Raw genomic sequence first — 17,584 nt, forward strand, 5'->3', positions numbered from 1 at the left:
CTATTGACCTCGTCAACGTGACTCATTGTTAACGACTAACGCTACTGACCTCGTCGACGAGATGCGTTTTTAACAACTAACGCTACTGACTTCGTCAAATGACGCATTGTTTACGACTAATGCTACTGACCTCGTCAAATGACGCATTGTTTACGACTAACGCTATTGACCTCGTCAAATCACGCATTGTTAACGACTAACGCTACTGACCTCGTCGACGAGACGCATTGTTTACGACTAACGCTACTGACCTCGTCAAATGACGCATTGTTAATGGCTAACGCTATTGACCTCGTCAAATGATGCATTAACGACTAACGCTACTGACCTCGTCAAATGACGCAATGTTTACGACTAACGCTACTGACCTCGTCAAATGACACGTTGTTTACGACTAACGCTACTGACCTCGTCAAATGACGCAATGTTTTCGACTAACGCTACTGACCGCGTGAAATGACGCGTTGTTTATGACTAACGCTCCTGACCTCGTCGACGAGACGCATTAACGACTAACCCTACTGACCTTGTCAAAAGACGCATTGTTTACGACTAACGCTACTGACCTCGTCAAATGACGCATTGTTAATGGCTAACGCTACAGACCTCGTCAAATGATGCATTAACGACTAACGCTACTGAGCTCGTCAAATGACGCAATGTTTACTACTAACGCTACTGACCTCGTCAAATGACACGTTTTTTACGACTAACGCTACTGACCTCGTCAAATGACGCAATGTTTACGACTAACGCCGCTGACCTCGTCAAATGACGCAACGTTTACGACTAACGCTACTGACCGCGTGAAATGACGCGTTGTTTACGACTAACGCTCCTGACCTCGTCGACGAGACGCATTAACGACTAACCCTACTGACCTTGTCAAAAGACGCATTGTTTACGACTAACGCTACTGATCTCGTCGACGAGACGCATTGTTCACGACTAACCCAAGTGACCATGCATCCCATCTGCTTGCGTTCGCCTTCTTGTAGGCAGCGAGGAGCTTGCTGACTTTCTGCTGCAGAACGGTGCCGGTTTGTCGTCCTACACGCTGATGGACCATCCTGACTTAAGCACACGACTTCTCACAAGAAGGCTGGAACACAGCACGCAAGACGGGCAGCAGGTTGACTTCTTTTCATCAGAACAATTCACATTTGTCACTAATGAACATGAATGGACTCTATGCACGCACCTCTTCCACACCAACAGAAGACCGACAGTACTAAAATATAGATATTGGCATACATAAAACCGATAATCAACACAAACGCGGAAGTAAAATACTGTACATTGAGAGGGAATAAAAGTAAAGTTAGAATAAGATCTAGTAAAACAAGTAAAACATCAGCATGGATCAGTTCAGGTTATAAGTGTGGATTGTTCACTTTGAGTTCAGGATGGCATTAGCATTTGGAATCAAAGGTTTTTGAAAAGTACCTTTGGCCAGAGGAGCTGTGCAGCGGTTTCTGGGGGTTTCCCACCAACTCAAGTGAACAGCCCAAGCGCAAGAAGCTCCAAAATCTGCCGACTGACACCAAGACAGCTTTATCTTCTAAGAAGACTGAGTCGCCGTGAGCTTTTCTTCAAGATAAAATCTAACCTAGAACTCAGGTAGTGGCCATCTGGAAGGCAACTCCCACTCAACTTGAATTCAGGTAGACCCACCTGCAACCTAACTAGAACTAGGTAGAACCCACCTGGAACCCAACTAGGTCTAACCTAGACCTTGGGTAGAACCAAACTAGAACTAACATAGAACTCAGGTAGAGCCAACCTAGAACTTGTGTAGTATCCATCGGAAAGCCAACTCCCACTCAACTTGAACTCAGGTAGAACCCACCTGCAACCAAACTACAACTAACCTAGACTCAGGTAGAACCCAACTACAACTAACCCAGAACTCGGGTAAAATCCACCTAGAACCACACTAGAACCCAGCTACAACTAACAGAACTCTGGTAGAACCCAACTAGATTAACCTAGACTCAGGTAGAATTCACCTGGAGCATAATTAGAACTAACCTAGAATTCCGGTAGTAGCTATCAGGAAACCAAGACCGACTAAACCTCAACTCAGGTAGAACCCGCACAGAATTCACAATGGAAGCAAGTAAAGTTTGATCATTCCTGATCGATGATTTCTCTTCTCGTTGCGTTGTGCATGCTCTCAGTGTGCGTGTTGCAGGTCAAGTTGTGTTGTTGCGGATTTGTAGCGTTGCCTTGTGGTTTCTGCGCAGGTAGTGAGCGTGCGCTGGAGCGGCCTGTCTCTTCCGTGGTTGGAGGTTTCCTGGCTCGTGGGTGTGTCCTGTCTGGTCACACATTTGGATTTGTCGCATAACAATTTGTCGTCGCTGCCGTCCGTCCTTCCCTGGGGTCTGCTGTGTCTCAAGACCTTGGACCTGTCCCACAACCGTCTGGGTCAGCTGCCCCCCACCGCAGCCGCACAGGAAGTCATCTGCACCAGGTACTGGGTGGGACGGGGTGGGACGGTACAGGTAACCCACGGTACGGTCCCTCCTTTGCTTTTTGGGCCAGGCTTTGATCCATTTTTGGTACCCACCCAGAACTCAGCGTTCATGTACAACCCCAATTCCAATAAAGTTGGGATGTTGTGTTAAACATAAATAAAAACAGAATACAATGATTTGCAAATCATGTCCAACCTATATTGAATTGAATACACTTCAAAGACAAGATATTTAATGTTCCAACTGATAAACTTTATTGTTTTTAGCAAATAATCATTAACAGCCACACAATGAAGTTATGGGAAAGAGTAGTGGAGGCTCGACTCAGGACAGAAGTGAGTATTTGCGAGCAACAGTATGGTTTCATGCCTAGAAAGAGTACCACAGATGCATTATTTGCCTTGAGGATGTTGATGGAAAAGTACAGAGAAGGTCAGAAGGAGCTCCATTGTGTCTTTGTAGATCAAGAGAAAGCCTATGACAGAGTACCCAGAGAGGAACTGTGGTACTGCATGCGGAAGTCTGGAGTGGCAGAGAAGTATGTTAGAATAGTACAGGACATGTACGAGGGCAGCAGAACAGCGGTGAGGTGTGACAGACGAATTTAAGGTGGAGGTGGGACTGCATCAGGGATCAGACCTGAGCCTCTTCCTTTTTGCAGTGGTGATGGATAGGCTGGCAGATGAGGTTAGACTGGAGTCCTCGTAGACCATGATCTTCGCAGATGATCTGCAGTGAAAGCAGGGAGCAGGTGGAGGAACAGTTAGAAAGATGGAGGCATGCACTGGAAAGCAGAGGAATGAAGATTAGCCGAAGTAAAACAGAATATATGTGACTGAATGAGAGGGGTGGTGGGGGAAGAGTGAGGCTTCAGAGGGAGAAGACATGGCAAGGGTGGAGGACTTGAAATACTTGGGGTCAACCGTCCAGAGCAACAGTGAGTGGAGTCAGGAAGTGAAGAAACGGGTCCAAGCAGGTTGGAACGGGTGGAGGAAGGCGTCAGGTGTGTTATGTGACAGAAGAGTCGCTGCTAGGATGAAGGGCGTCTGTTCTTTTTCACGGCAAAGTTCAGATGTATCAAGAGTGACGTGACGGTGGAAATGCCAACTGCATGGCTGGCGTACGCACGTTTCCGCAGCTGTCGGTGCTTTGGGAAACTGTTCTCCTCAATCTGCACACCAGAGACACATGAATAAATAGCACTGATGAACAATTCATGCCCGGCAACATTTGATTTCAACACTGCAATTGAGGCAAGGACTGAGATTTCATTTGTATTTCATGAAGCGCTGATATTTGTGAGGACACCTCTGAATTGACCAAGGCCATCATTTACGGCGCCGATTGCCCTCGCAATCGCTTGGTGACGCCAGCACATGCACTGAAAAAAAAGACTTCATGTGAACATGTGCATCGGTTGCACATGATTCAAATGTGTTGAAATTGACATCATTTAGCCCTCTTCTCCTAAAAACAAAACATGATTTTTTTTTTTTTTGTCAGTGTCCGTCTCCTCTTCTGTGTATTCAAATAATAAATTGAGTCATCAAATGGAGTCAAAGTTTTTGATATCCTCTTGGATATGCTGATGTGCTTCTATTTGAATTCCAAATCCCACACATCCAACATTTACGCATGAACCTTTATCTCACAGGGCTGAGTGAACACATTTGTTTTGAGGTATGAAAATACATGCTATTAGCCTTGCGGGGTCATCATAGTCAGCCATATGTCCTCCCAGCACCCCTGAGAGAACAGCGTCACCCATGATTGCAGCGATTCTCTCCTCAAACGGGTGAGGCATGATTAGCATATTCAAATATGGGCGTGAACAGGGAGGAATCATCTACTCCAACATGTGCGCTCATTTCCACGTTGATTGGAATGTACGAAGGAGATGTGCTTGGATTCATGAGTACGCAGAGTTTCATACATCGGAATATTTTTGTGCGTACGACATTTTCTGGATTTGAACGTATGCCATGTTTTAGGAGGAAATCCAGTCTTTGTACATGAGGCCCCTGGTTGGCTAAAATTAGAAATGAGCTCATCAGAGGGACAGCCATGGTTCGATGTTTTGGAGACAAAGTTAGACTTTGATGGTTTGGACACGTCCAGAGGAGAAATAGTGAGTATGTTGGTAGAAGGATGATGAGGATGGAGCTGCCAGGTAAGAGAGCTAGAGGAAGACCAAAGAGAAGGTTGATGGAAGACATGAGGGCAGTTGGTGTTGGAGAGGAGGATGCAGGAGATAGGCTGACATGGAAAAGGAGGACGGGACAAGCCCAAAGGAAAAGAAGAAGAAGATCAGTCCATCTTAGATGAGCTCGGGCCCAGAGAAGCCGGCGGCGTTTCTGGGTGTTGTTGATAAATGGCTTTGGCTTTGCATCCTAGAGTTTCAAGTTCTTCCGACTAAGGATGTATTCACGTCTGTCACGCTCCTACAGTTTGCAGCACGCATTTGCAGCGCTGCGCTTTGTCCCGCCCTCGTCGTTTCTGTCCAATGAGAGCAACGATCGCCACAAGTCGTTTCCAACTTCTAGTTTGCTTGCAAAATGTACAATGTGAACGCAAACCGCACCAAACAAAAAAAAATCAAGTCCGCACAAAACGTTAACGTAAGTTAACAGACACACACACATGCTGTCATGTATGTTAACACACAGACATGTTGTCATGTATGTTAGCGCGCACACACACACACGTGTCGCTATGGTGCGCAGGTTGTGCGAGGTGAACGTGCGTGGGAACCAACTGAGCGTGTTGCCAGCGGGTCTGCTCCACCTGCGCGACCTCAAGAAACTCTGCGCCTCCAAAAACCAGCTGACGACCTTGTTTGACATGCCGCCACGTAAGCTCCTCCTCCCGGCCACTTCATTAGGTACACCGGCGCATGGTTTGCGTGTTTGTTTGTCTGTGCGCCGCCAGCAAGCGCCTGGACGGGCCTGCGTAAGCTGGAGGACTTGGACGTGTCCGACAACCGTTTGAGCGCGCTGCCGGCCGACGTCATGCGCGCGCTCAAGTCCCTGCGACGCCTCGACGTGTCCCGGAATCGGCTGGGCAGCTTTCCGGACTGCTGGGCCTGCCCCCTGGTCAGAACGCATCCTCACACAGTCAGTGTGGGCTTCTGTCCTACCATTGATGACTTTATCTCTTTGGGTTTCAGAACCAGTACAGAGCGTCGTGCAATAAGATGAGCGGTCTACCGGACAACATCTCCGTCTTCTGGAAGAATCACCTGCACGACGTCGACTTCTCCGACAACCTCCTCGAACATCTGCCCTCGAGCCTCTTTCGACTGGAGGTAACGACTGTGGAGCGACGGTGCAGTCGAACGCGATTCCAACTAAACTAGAACTCACCTAAGACATAACAATTGACACAGAACCCACAATTACCAGAAATTGGTGAGAACTCACAACCCAACTAAAACTCAACTGGAACCCACGTGGAGCGCAGACCTAGTAGTCATCGAGAACCCAACTACAACTCACCTAGAACTCAGCTGAAGCCAACCGCAACTCTGCTAGATTAACCCAACTAAACCACAGCATTAACCCAACTGGAACTCATGTAGAACCCAACTACAACCCACCTAGTACTAACAAATAACACAACTATAACACCTCTAGAATCCACCTAAAACATAGCAGCTCACCCAGAACCCACGATAACCAGAAATGAGCTAAAACCCACTTATAATCCTCTCAAAACCCACCTAGAACTCACCAAGACCCCAACTACCACAGGGGCGGCATGGCTCGGGTGTTGTAGAACAGATGGAAATGATCTTTTTGCTAAATCTGGTGCCAGCATCTTTTCACGTCTTTGATTATGATGAATGTATCCGACTAGAACGCCAGCCTCTCTCTTTCTCTCTCTCTCTCTCCCTCCCTCTCTCTCACTCGACTTCCCTCCGCCAGGCTCTGCTTTCGCTGAAATTGTGCGGGAATGTCATCCGGACTCTGCCTCCGCCGTCCGAGTGGACCTGCTCTCAGCTCAGGACGCTGGACCTGTCCAGGAACCTGCTGGGAAAGTACGTCCGAGCGGACTTTATTTTGAAAACCCATGTTGCGGTCAGGCGGCACAGTGGCCGACTAGTTAGCACGTCTGAGGTTGAGGTTGCGGGTGTTTGTTTCTATGTGCCCTGCGATTGGCCGGCGACCAGTTCAGGGTGTACCCCGCCTCTCGCCCAAAAATAGCTGGGATAGGCGCCAGCACGCCCGCGACCCGTCACGAGGGTAAGTGGTACAGAAAATAGACGAATGGATGGGCAGTGTTTTAACAAAAGCATTGTGGTATGAATAATAATTTTCCAAACCAAGACCACATTCTCTCCCATTTACGGAGTGTCCCTGAATCCACCTCGCGCATGTCAACATGAATGAATTTGGCACTGTTGCCAAATACGGCGTTGATCCCCCGACATGCGAAGGCTCGTATTTAGTGTGTCCAGCCGAGTTTTGTCCTGGAAGAGCCGAAAAAAAACCTGCCGCTCTTGAATGAAAATGAACTTCCGTTCCTAAACCGCTCACAGACGCCAGAACCAGCGCGTTCCCAATAACGTTCATCAGGCAGAAATGAACTAAGTCCAGCTCACGGTCGGCCACAATATGAACGAGTTTGTGAACCTTGGTCCGTTGAACTCGTTCAGGTCCAATACTGACAGTTGTATACATTTATTCCCGGCAGTCTGTTTTCTTCGTTTCGTAATGTTTCTCTTATCTGCACTGCTTGCACTCAACCACTATTGGGGGACCGAGCCAAGATCGAACCCCACAGAGGTTTATAATTGCGATCGGCGCCACAAGATGGAGGCAAAAAAGACTTTTATCAACTCGGGGTTCACATTATGTGGATGTCAGAGTTTTTACCCAATCGGATGTTAGCCTGTGTGTGCTGCCATCTCAATCTAATCAACCTATGGCCTTGACTAGCGCCGGCCCAGTGAAATAGAACTTTTCAACATTTTTCCCTCATCTGATTGGCTGGTCTGAACAAACTTGGTCTAGTCGGTTTGGAATGGCAAGTCCCGTGGAGATGTGCACACATAAATACGTTTGATAATGAGTATCTCTGGTGAGTAGCAAATGCACAGCCCGCCGCTTCTGTCCACTAAAGTGGCCTTAACTGTGGCGGTCGTGTACGTCCTGCTCCGGAATTTGTCACGTGACTGAGAGGTGCACTTCCACCTGTGTCCTGTAGGAGTGAAGAAGGCCCCAAGTCCAGAAAACTTTCCTTCTTGACCACATGGAGCAAAAAAGATCCCGATCCAGGTATCTCCCATCAAGGACCTTTCGCTTTCTTACCTTCGCTGAGTACTGACCCGCTTCTCGGTTCTTCCCGAGCAGGGTGTCCCGTGGAGTTCCCGGCGGTTCTGCGAGATTCACTAGAGGTTCTGTACTTGAACAACAACCATCTAGAGTGCGTCCCGCCTTCTGTGTGCGCTCTGAGTTGCCTCAGCGAACTCTACCTGGCCAAGTGAGTCACGTGAGCTGGTCGCCATTGAGACGTGCTGCTGTAAACATGAGACCAACATAGAACCCAATTAGACGCCAACTAGAACTCAGTTACAACATACCTAGAACTCAGCGAAAGCCAACCACACCGCTGCCAGATCCCACTAAGAGCCCACCTAGGACTCAACAAGAACCCACCTAGAATTTACAAAACCCCATTCAGATAATAAAGCAACCTACCTAGAACTACACTAGAACCCATCAAACTCACCTAGAACCTTCCTCAGTCACACCTTGACCTGTAAGCCAACTAAAACTCATCTGAAACTTAAAAAGAGCCCACCTAGAACCCAACAAAAACTGACCTAGAAGCCCACTAAAACTCACCTGAAACTTAACAAGAAGCCACCTAGAATTCAGCCAGACCACAGAACTCAATGGCATCCCACCTAGGACCAGCTAGAACTAGCCAAGAAGCCAACTACAAACACTTAAAGCCCACCTCAAAGCTACCCTGAACAAATTTAGAGCCCACCTAGAGCCAATTAGACTTTAACTAGGACCCACCAAGAAGTTAAAATACAACCTACCTCGACGCTCACTATTTACTTACATTGGAGTAAATACGTGAATGTTTCTCAGACTTGAATCCACAAATGAGAAGCTTGTTAATTGTTAATAAATGCGAGACAGGGATAGAAATGTCATTGGAGCAGTCGGTGCTGCTGGGTTCTTTTGATCCAGTTGTTTGTTTCATAAGATGCCAATCGGACTCTTCCGCTCCATCCTGCCGCAACCTCAAACACAAAGGATCGTCTGTGACGGCGCCACGGTTCTGTTGAGTTGTTCAAATGAATTTAGATGCCAAACACGGTTCACTCTGTGTGTGTGTGTGTGTGCGCGTGTGCGTGCATGTGTGTGTGTTGTGAGGGAGCAGTAACCCTGGCATCCGGGAGCTCCCATCAGAACTTGCTGGACTGAGCAACCTGTGGCAGCTGGACATCGAAAACCTCAACATCAGCAACGTGCCTCAAGAAGTCAGGAGAGAAGGTATACATGTGGAAAAACAAATCGAGCGCTGTATACAAGAAAGTTCTCCAAATTTCAAATGGACCCCTTGCTAATCTGCAACCAGTGTTTACGAAAGATTTATTATTTCAGGCTTGAACAACACAGATTTTTTTGCAGATGACGCGAAGGTGATGATAGTCGAGTCCACTCTAATTACTGTAATTTCTCGTGTATAATACACATTTGTCTCCTAAAAAAGTCATCAAAAGTCGATAGAATGTGTTATACACTAGGAGTAAGAAAAATGAGGGGAAAAAATGGAGAGTGGCACGACCGCATAGTCAATCAACAAACGGCGCCCTAGGGTGTCCTGGTGCCAAGTGCACATGTGGGCACCCTTATGTCTGAACATGGGCTTAGTTATGGACAATCTATGAAGAGCACTGAAGTCCAATCACAGAACACCAGTCGGGTTCTGGTCGGCAGGGGCCGTTCCTCCCGAGCACGCCCCTCCGGGTCTCACTGTCATTGCCCACGTGAGCGTTGAAGTCCACCAGCAGAACAATGGAGTCCCCAGCGGGAGTACTCTCCAGCACCCCCTCCAAGGACTCCAAAAAGGGTTTGTATTTTGAACTGCTGTTTGGTGCATAGGCACAAACAACAGTCAGGACCCGTCCCATCCACCCGAAGGCGGAGGGAGGCTACCCTCTCGTCCGCCGCGGTAAACCCCAACTTACAGGCATCGAGTCGGGGGGCGCAATAAGTATGCCCACACCAGCTGGGCGCATCTCACCCACCGTAGGCAACTCCGGAGTGGAAAAGAGTCCAACAAATCTCAAGGGGACTGGCACCAGAGCCCAAGCTGTGTGCGGAAGTGAGCCTGACTAAATCTAGTCAGAACTTCTTAACGTCGCAAATCAGCTCGGGCTCTTTCCCTGCCAGAGAGGTGACATTCTACGTCCCTACAGCCAACTTCTGTAGCCGGGAATCGGACCACCAAGTTCCCCTCCTTTGGCCCCTCCCACATGTGCCGAGCCCATGGGAAGGGGAAGCCGGGCTATGGCCACCAGGCGCTCGCCTTCACGCCCCACCTCCGGGCCTGGCTCCAGAGGGCGGCCCCGGTGACCCGCATCCGGGAAAGGGGAAATCGTGGTTCAATCATTTTACTCGTTATAGGGGGTCTTTTAGCCGTGCTTTGTCTAGTCCCTCACCTAGGACCTGTTTGCCATCGGTGACTTTGCCAGGGGGATGAAGCCCCAGACAACTTAACTCCTCAGATCATTGGCACACGCAAACCCCGCAAACCCCTCCACCACGATAACGTGACGGCTCCAGGACATTTATACAGCTTTAATATGTAAAAACAAACAAACAAACAAAAAAAAGATGGAAACCACATCGCGGGAGTGGTCCAGAGCCCAGAGACGTGCAGTGGGGGGCTTCAGACCCTTCTCTGCTGGCCTAACTCTTATCAAAAGCACTGACCTGCATTAGAAACTTACATAAAATTACATTCATTTATTTCCACCTGATTGGCTGGCGACCAGTTCAGGGTGTACCCCGCCTCTCGCCCGAAGATAGCTGGGATAGGCGCCAGCACGCCCCCGACCCTGGTGAGGATAAAGCGGTAGAGAAAATGCAGTGGTGATGGATAGGCTGGCAGATGATGTGAGACTGGAATCCCCGTGGACCGTGATGTTTGCAGATCTGCAGTGAAAGCAGGGAGCAGCTGGAGGAGCAGTAAGAAAGATGGAGGCATGCGCTGGAAAGAAGAGGAATGAAGATTAGCCGAAGTAAGACAGAATATATGTGCATGAAGGAGAGGGGTGGTGGGGGAAGAGCGAGGCTGCAGGGAGAAGAGATGGCAATGGTGGAGGACTTTAGATACTTGGGGTCAACCGTCCAGAGCAATGGTGCGTGTGGTCAGGAAGTGAAGAAACGGGTCCAAGCAGGTTGGAACGGGTGGAGGAAGGCGTCAGGTGTGTTATGTGACAGAAGAGTCTCTGCTAGGATGAAGGGCAAAGTATAGAAGACAGTGGTGAGGGCGGCCACGATGGACGGATTAGAGACGGTGGCACTGAAGACACCACAGGAAGCAGAGCTGGAGGTGCTGGAAATGAAGATGGAGAGGTTCGCTCTCGGAGTGACCAGGTGGCATAAAATTAGAAAGGAGCTCATCAGAGGGACAGCCAAGGTTCGATGTTTTGGAGACAGAGTTAGAGAGAGCAGACGTGGATGGTTTGGACACGTCCAGAGGAGAACTAGTGAGTATATTGCTAGAAGGATGATGAAGATGGAGCTGCCAGGCGAGAGAGCGAGAGGAAGAGCAAAGAGAAGGTTGAGGGATGTCGTGAGGGAAGACATGAGGGCAGTTGGTGTTGGAGAGGAGCATGCGGGAGATAGGCTGACATGGAAAAGGAGGACGGGCTGTGGCGACCCCTAAGGGGACAAAACCCAAAGGAAAAGAAGAAAGAAGACTTTTTTGAGCCTGGGTAGCAGCAAATCGATGGTGCGTATTATACAGTACATACTCGATTGGATGAGCGTGTCTCAATGTGATTGATTGAGTGTCTGACTGTCATTGGATGATGGAGTTGGGCGGTAGGGCGAGTGACCTCGGGGAGAGAGCGAGCTTGTATTCGGAAGCTCAAGGCAAACAGTTTCACAGCCGTGAGTCAACAACTGATAAAATGCAAACAAAGCCATCGATTAGTCGAAGTCAACTCGACGATCATCACCTTAGCGTGGTCTCCAAACACTCTCAGGTCGTTTAGCTCCTAATTGCAAGTTAGCTATCATGTGTCGAACTGTTTTCAACTTTGCCATCAAGCGAATGGAAAGCCTGACCATGGTACAATAATTATTTGTTGGCGGCGGTCAGGTTCACCGTCGGTGCTGGCCTTCCTGCGCGCGCACCTTCGCAGGGCGATGCCGTGTCGCCTGCTGAAGATGCTGCTGATCGGTCCGCCGCGCCAGGGCAAGTCTTCCCTCCTGAGGGCGCTGCAGACGGGGAAAGCGTCGCCGCCGTTCACGCCGGCCGCCGAATGCAGCGTTTCGACATCCACCTGGGAGATGGAGTGCAGCAGCAACGCTGCCGGAAAGAACAACGTCAGAACACTTCCAATACTCAGTTCACCTCGCTGCTGTGCGGGACGAGTATCGAAATTTAATGTGACTTGTATAACCAGTATGGGACTACAATGACACTTGTATGTGACTCGTCATTTGTACTCTGCTTAAGATAAACCTTTATTCGTCCCACAATGGGGAAATCGGCATTATTTAACTGCTATGACCAGTGTCTAACTAGTATGACCTGTAGATGACTAGTATGTGACTATGACACTTGTATGAGACTTGTGAATGGTACTCAGTTTTACTGGAATGACCCGTGTCCGACGAGTACAGGGTTGGCGAACTCCTTTTTGTCACGGGCCGTATCGTAGTTACGACTTCCCTCGGAAGGCCGTTAGGACTGTGAACCCATTTAAATGAATTATCGCCTCATATAATTACAAAAACACAACAAATTGATGAATAACTAGTTTTGAAGTCAAAAAACTTAAAAAAAAAAACCGTTTTTTCAACTATTACATTTCTTTTCAAAGGGGGATTGGTTACCAAAAAACGCTTGCAATGTCTCACCGTTATTACAATAGACGACAAATAACAATTTTGATATTTTCGCAAAAAAACATGAAGTCGACGCACATGATTTGCTTTCGCGGGCCATATATAACGATGTGGCGGGCCGGATCTGGCCCCCGGGTCACCCTTTTCACACCTGTGGACGAGTATATGACTAGACTGTCGCTAGTATGTGGCTTGTATTTAACTAGTCTGAGCAGTGTCCTTTGACGTGACTAGCATGTAAGTAACTAGTGTGCGTGTTGTCGCCGTCGTGTGGTGTCAGAGGAACTCGTCGTTGGCGTTGAACGTGTGGGACGTCGGCGGCCCGTCCAGCATGTCGGCCCTCACGCAATGTTTCTTCACGGACAGCGCCCTCTACGTGCTCACGTGGAACCTGACGCTGGGCGAGGAGGCCGTCGCCAGCCTGCAGACGTGGCTGCTCAACATCGAGGTGCGCCGCTAAGCGGCTCCTTTTCATATCATTTGATCAGTAACGATGATCATTTATAACGTCATAATTCCGGCTGAAAGTCCTCTTTTCGAAAAGTTAGTGATGATTTCAAATTTTGGGCATCCCGGGTAACGTGCGCAACGGGAAAGACAGAAAGAGCTCCGGACGAGCTTGTGTTTGCCCATGTGACGACATGTGACGATAATGACCTTTCAAAGTTTTTAGCTAGCTGTGCTATGCTGGTAGAGTTTTCTTTTAGCTAGCTAGTCCTGTACCACATTATTGATGACATGCGATGCAAATATGATGTGGCTTAAGGGTACAACTGAGGAGATAAACTTCCTCTTCCAGTTATCCAAATGTCTGAGTTCTCTCTGCCCAAGCACGTGCTTGAGTGAGCAGACGAAAAGACACGGGGAATTAAAGAATCCCATTTGGAATGAACTCAATGTGGCGGTAATGACAGCAACTTTAAGGGACAGACATATTTTAGTCAAAATAAAAGACAGAATTTGAAATGTTTTGTATATATGATGAGGAATCATTCATTCTATTATATTGTAAGGAATTTGAGCATTTTTATTTTCGTAGAAAGATATATATCCAAACCCTGTGCTAGGGACAGGGTGAAAACTGTCAAATAAAAACCATGAAACCGCTCAGAAAATGTCAAAATATGCTAATATTAGCAGGAGATTCTAGACAACACTTTCAATTAGGCACGCCCACTGCTGGTTATTGAAAAAATCTATTTAAATTTAAATTTTACATCAAGGACACAAAATCAATTCAACACCCATATCAATCGTAAAAACGGTAAAGACACGCCATAGTTTGACAAATTCATACATATTGATTCCCATCTGAGAAATAGCAGCTTTTATTTTGCTGTCTGAAACTGTGCGGATGCAAAATGGATTGTGCGGGAATAGAAAACGATATAACGAATGAATGGTCGCGGCGCTAATAAATACTCACCGCGCGTTCCAACGGCACTCCAGAGTGACGCGCTCACGATATCGGGCGCCGCGTCGCTTGACCTTACCCGACCCAGCTGCTGCCCATTCATTTGTGTGTGTGTGTGTGTGTGTGTGTGTTTGTGTGTGTGTGACAAGGCCCGGGCGCCCAACTCTGCGGTCGTGGTGGTCGGAACCCATCTGGATCTGATCGACACCAAGTTCCGCACGGAGCGGCTCGCCACGCTGAGGGCTTACATCCTGGCGCTGTGCCGCACGCCCTCGGGCGCCCGTGCCGGCGGGTACCCCGACGTCGCCTTCGGACATCTGCGGTCAGTGCGCGCGCACGCGGGCGTGCTAACCCCACGCCAAGCGCCGACGGTTCTAACGCGCTTGCGTTCGGTGCGCGTGTGCCAGCGAGGTGTCGTGTAAGACGTTGGAGGGCGTGGACGGCCTGAAGAAGCTCATCCGGCAGGTGGCGCTCTCCATGAAGGACGGCCGCGCCTCAGCCTGCGGAGGAAAGCTGCTGGGCAGGATGGTGAGTCCTCAACGTGTCGCGTTGCACTACTATCTGACCGAGCTGTGACTTCTCTGCGACAAACACTTGTACATACATGCCTTCCGGTATTGAACTTGTATGCGACATGTTTATGTTTATGACTTGACTTTATGTGACTTGTAGCAAAGCTCAAAAGCTTTTGTCCTGATTGTGCAAACAAAAACACGCAACACGGAACGATGGTGAAAGGACATTGACGCCTTTGCCTTCCTAGCAGCTCTTTGCCTTCGAAAGCATTCTGATGCCAATCATTTTCCGAGCGATCCGTTTTTCCCGATGATGTACTGCGTAACCGCATAAAGAACACGTTCGCTCCCATTCGCTCAGTGTCGCCGAACGCACCTCGCGCGCTCACCGGCCGCGACGTCGACAATGAACGGCGGCAGCGCTCGCTCTGGATCGCTTGCCAAATCGCCGACGGCGATACGAGCCTTCGCTTGTCGACGGAGAAAGCGTTCGGCGGCTCGTACATAGTGCGGTGCGTGCAGCCGTCGTACTCGTTTGAGTCCGGGTCCGTGTTCCCACCTTCCACGTCGCAGCTGCTCGCCTTGCGTTTCACTATCAAATGCTCCGACGCTTTTGCCGTTTTCCGTCTTTTTGCGCTCGCATTTTTCGTACGGATTCAGCTTTACCCTTCCCGCGCTTCACTTGCGCGGACGTCATCGCGTCCGTCGAGCGCATCGAACCATCCGCGATTGGCAGTTTTGCTTTTCAGTGAAGACGCTGAATGTTGACTGGCAAATAGCGACGCGAGACCGCTTAATTCAGACAGATCTATGCCTCGTACAATATGGAACTTGTATGTGACTCTAACGTGACTTTTAGCTGGCGAGTTCATGACTAGCGTCCGACGAGTACGCCACTTGCACGTGTCAAATTCCTAGTATTAGCTTGTATGCGACTCGTCCCATTGTGGCTAGCGCGACCGGTATCGGACCGGCGAGCGGCTTATCCGTGACGCGCGTGTCGAGCGGTGGCGCGAGAGTAACCCGACGATCCGGCCCGCTCAGATCCCTCGCAGCTACGTGACGCTGCAGGAGGCGGCGGCCGCCGAGAAGCGAAGACGTCACGCCGAGGAGGAAGTTCAGTTCCTGACGCAGGCTCAGCTGGAGAGCATGGCGGAGCGCCACGCGGGAAGCGACATCGCGGACTACGATGACCTGCCGTCCGGTGCGTACCCGCGGGCGGGCGTCGTGTTTAGCGCCGCTCTTCTGGTACCCCGCCGCCGTGATTGGCACAATCCAGGGCTTCTATTTTGCTTTGAGTCAAAAATATTGGTTGACCTGTTTGACGTGTGGAGCCCACACCCCAAAAACATGCATAGTACATCGATTGGCGTCTCTAAATTGCCCGCAGGTGTGAATGTGAGTGCGAATGGTTGTTAGTTTGTATGTGGCCTGGGATTGGCTGGCGACCAGTTCAGGGCGTACCCCGCCTCCTGCCCGATGATAGCTGGGATCGGCTCAGAAAATGGATGGACGAATGTGTCGACAGGTTAGAAATGTGGCGTAGTTGTGCTTATGTCGAGGTGATTCGAGTTCTCAAAAATGCAGGGTCAGCCATAGGAAATAGCTCCAAATCTTTTTCCCAAGATGCACAATGACTTGGAACAACCGTCATTGATGAAAACAATCATAGTCATAACTTTGGCAACGATAATTCAAACCAGAAATTCGTCCCGGTCCAGCCGTCAAGTTCCTGATGGAGACGGGCACGCTGCTCCACTTCCCGGACACCAGCCGCGGCCTGTGCACGCTCTACTTCCTGTGTCCCGAGTGGCTGGCCGAGTGCCTGCAGAGGATCGTGCGCCTGGAGTCCTCGCGCTCCCTGGCCAGAAACGGCGTCATCCGGGCCCAAGACCTCCGGGTGAGACGGACAGGAAGCGGCGCGTGGGCGGGCAGGCGGTGACGGTGCCATCTGTGCTCCAGATGCTGCTGGTCGGGACCGGATTCACCCGCGACACTGAGGAGCAGTACTTCCAGTTCCTCGCCAAGTTTGAGATCGCACTTCCCGTCGCCAACAACAGGTAACTACCTCCGGTCGAAAGTATCGGGACGGCTTCGAGAACAGACGCTAGAATAGTGGTTCCGAACCGCTGGGTGAGGACGTAGGACGTGTGACTCGCTGTCGTAGTATGTGACGGGTCGTACGCGTCTTTTGCGCGGCCTCAGCTACCTGCTGCCTCACCTGCTGCCCGCCAAGCCCGGCGTGGACATCCACTGCTTCCGGCAGCCGAGCGCCAACACGCTAGAGCGACTCTTCAAGATGAGCTTCGTGCCGGTCGGATTCTGGGAACGCTTCATCGCCAGGATGCTCATCAGTCTGACTGACATGGACCTGCAGGTACGCACGCAGTCTTTCGCCGCCTTTCAGCGCGTTTCCTGTCGCTGTCACGTGCGCTTTAGGGCTCGCTCGCTATCCATCCCAAATTTTCCCGTACCGATACCCTCGCTTTCGTGCCCCCGATTCCGGAACCATACCAAAAGGACATTACACTTTACGCTACAAATCCCGAGTTCTCTTTTTCAGCTTTATTTTTCCGCTCCGAACAGTTTTCTTCGCGCCGTCGTTCTTTGTGGCGCAGACCTGACGCGTCGCGTGACGCCTACCGGTGACGTGTCACAACACGTCAAATGACGCGGCACACGACACGTGATGTATGTCTGACGGCGCGCGCTATTTCACAGGACGCGACCGCGTGACCTCTGTCACATGACAGATGACGTATGTCACGTGACACTTATTTAGGCGACAAAAGATTGTCGTCATTGTAATCCATTACATGACTGGGCTGGGAGAAAATGTCTCATTAAATGACATTTCCATGATTACAATTTTAGTTACATTTGGAAAAAAAGCAGATTTTTTTTCAAATCACTTCTAAAGCTGACGCTTGTGATTGGCTCTCTCTGGTCATGTGCCATTCTGCCTTAGTCTCAAACATGACATCTTTTTCCAAATATGACCTCGACCTTGTGTTGTAATCTATTGTTTTTTTTGGGGGGAGATTTCGAAAGTGTTCGACGGTGATACTTTTGAAC

At 49.6% G+C, this 17,584-nt stretch overlaps 1 protein-coding gene across 5 annotated transcripts in view; it reads left to right on the forward strand.

The window, feature by feature from the left end:
- The window catches only part of lrrk1 (leucine-rich repeat kinase 1), a 33,992-nt gene that overhangs the window by 6,735 nt on the left and 9,673 nt on the right, over positions 1-17,584 (forward strand). For 3 of the 5 annotated variants that reach the window (XM_061757490.1, XM_061757508.1, XM_061757499.1), the window contains 16 exons: positions 999-1,132; positions 2,247-2,473; positions 5,201-5,328; positions 5,406-5,569; positions 5,644-5,781; positions 6,401-6,513; positions 7,683-7,958; positions 8,874-8,986; positions 11,829-12,055; positions 12,861-13,028; positions 14,144-14,316; positions 14,402-14,522; positions 15,554-15,713; positions 16,231-16,409; positions 16,472-16,569; positions 16,715-16,886. In XM_061757490.1, coding sequence (XP_061613474.1) covers positions 999-1,132; positions 2,247-2,473; positions 5,201-5,328; positions 5,406-5,569; positions 5,644-5,781; positions 6,401-6,513; positions 7,683-7,958; positions 8,874-8,986; positions 11,829-12,055; positions 12,861-13,028; positions 14,144-14,316; positions 14,402-14,522; positions 15,554-15,713; positions 16,231-16,409; positions 16,472-16,569; positions 16,715-16,886 — 2,591 coding nt within the window. The remainder of the gene's footprint in view (positions 1-998; positions 1,133-2,246; positions 2,474-5,200; positions 5,329-5,405; positions 5,570-5,643; positions 5,782-6,400; positions 6,514-7,682; positions 7,959-8,873; positions 8,987-11,828; positions 12,056-12,860; positions 13,029-14,143; positions 14,317-14,401; positions 14,523-15,553; positions 15,714-16,230; positions 16,410-16,471; positions 16,570-16,714; positions 16,887-17,584) is intronic. The other 2 variants (XM_061757519.1, XM_061757528.1) reach the window with 1 other exon arrangement.

This window comes from Phyllopteryx taeniolatus, chromosome 2 (assembly GCF_024500385.1).
Source record: "Phyllopteryx taeniolatus isolate TA_2022b chromosome 2, UOR_Ptae_1.2, whole genome shotgun sequence".
In the NCBI taxonomy this organism is placed as follows: domain Eukaryota; kingdom Metazoa; phylum Chordata; class Actinopteri; order Syngnathiformes; family Syngnathidae; genus Phyllopteryx; species Phyllopteryx taeniolatus.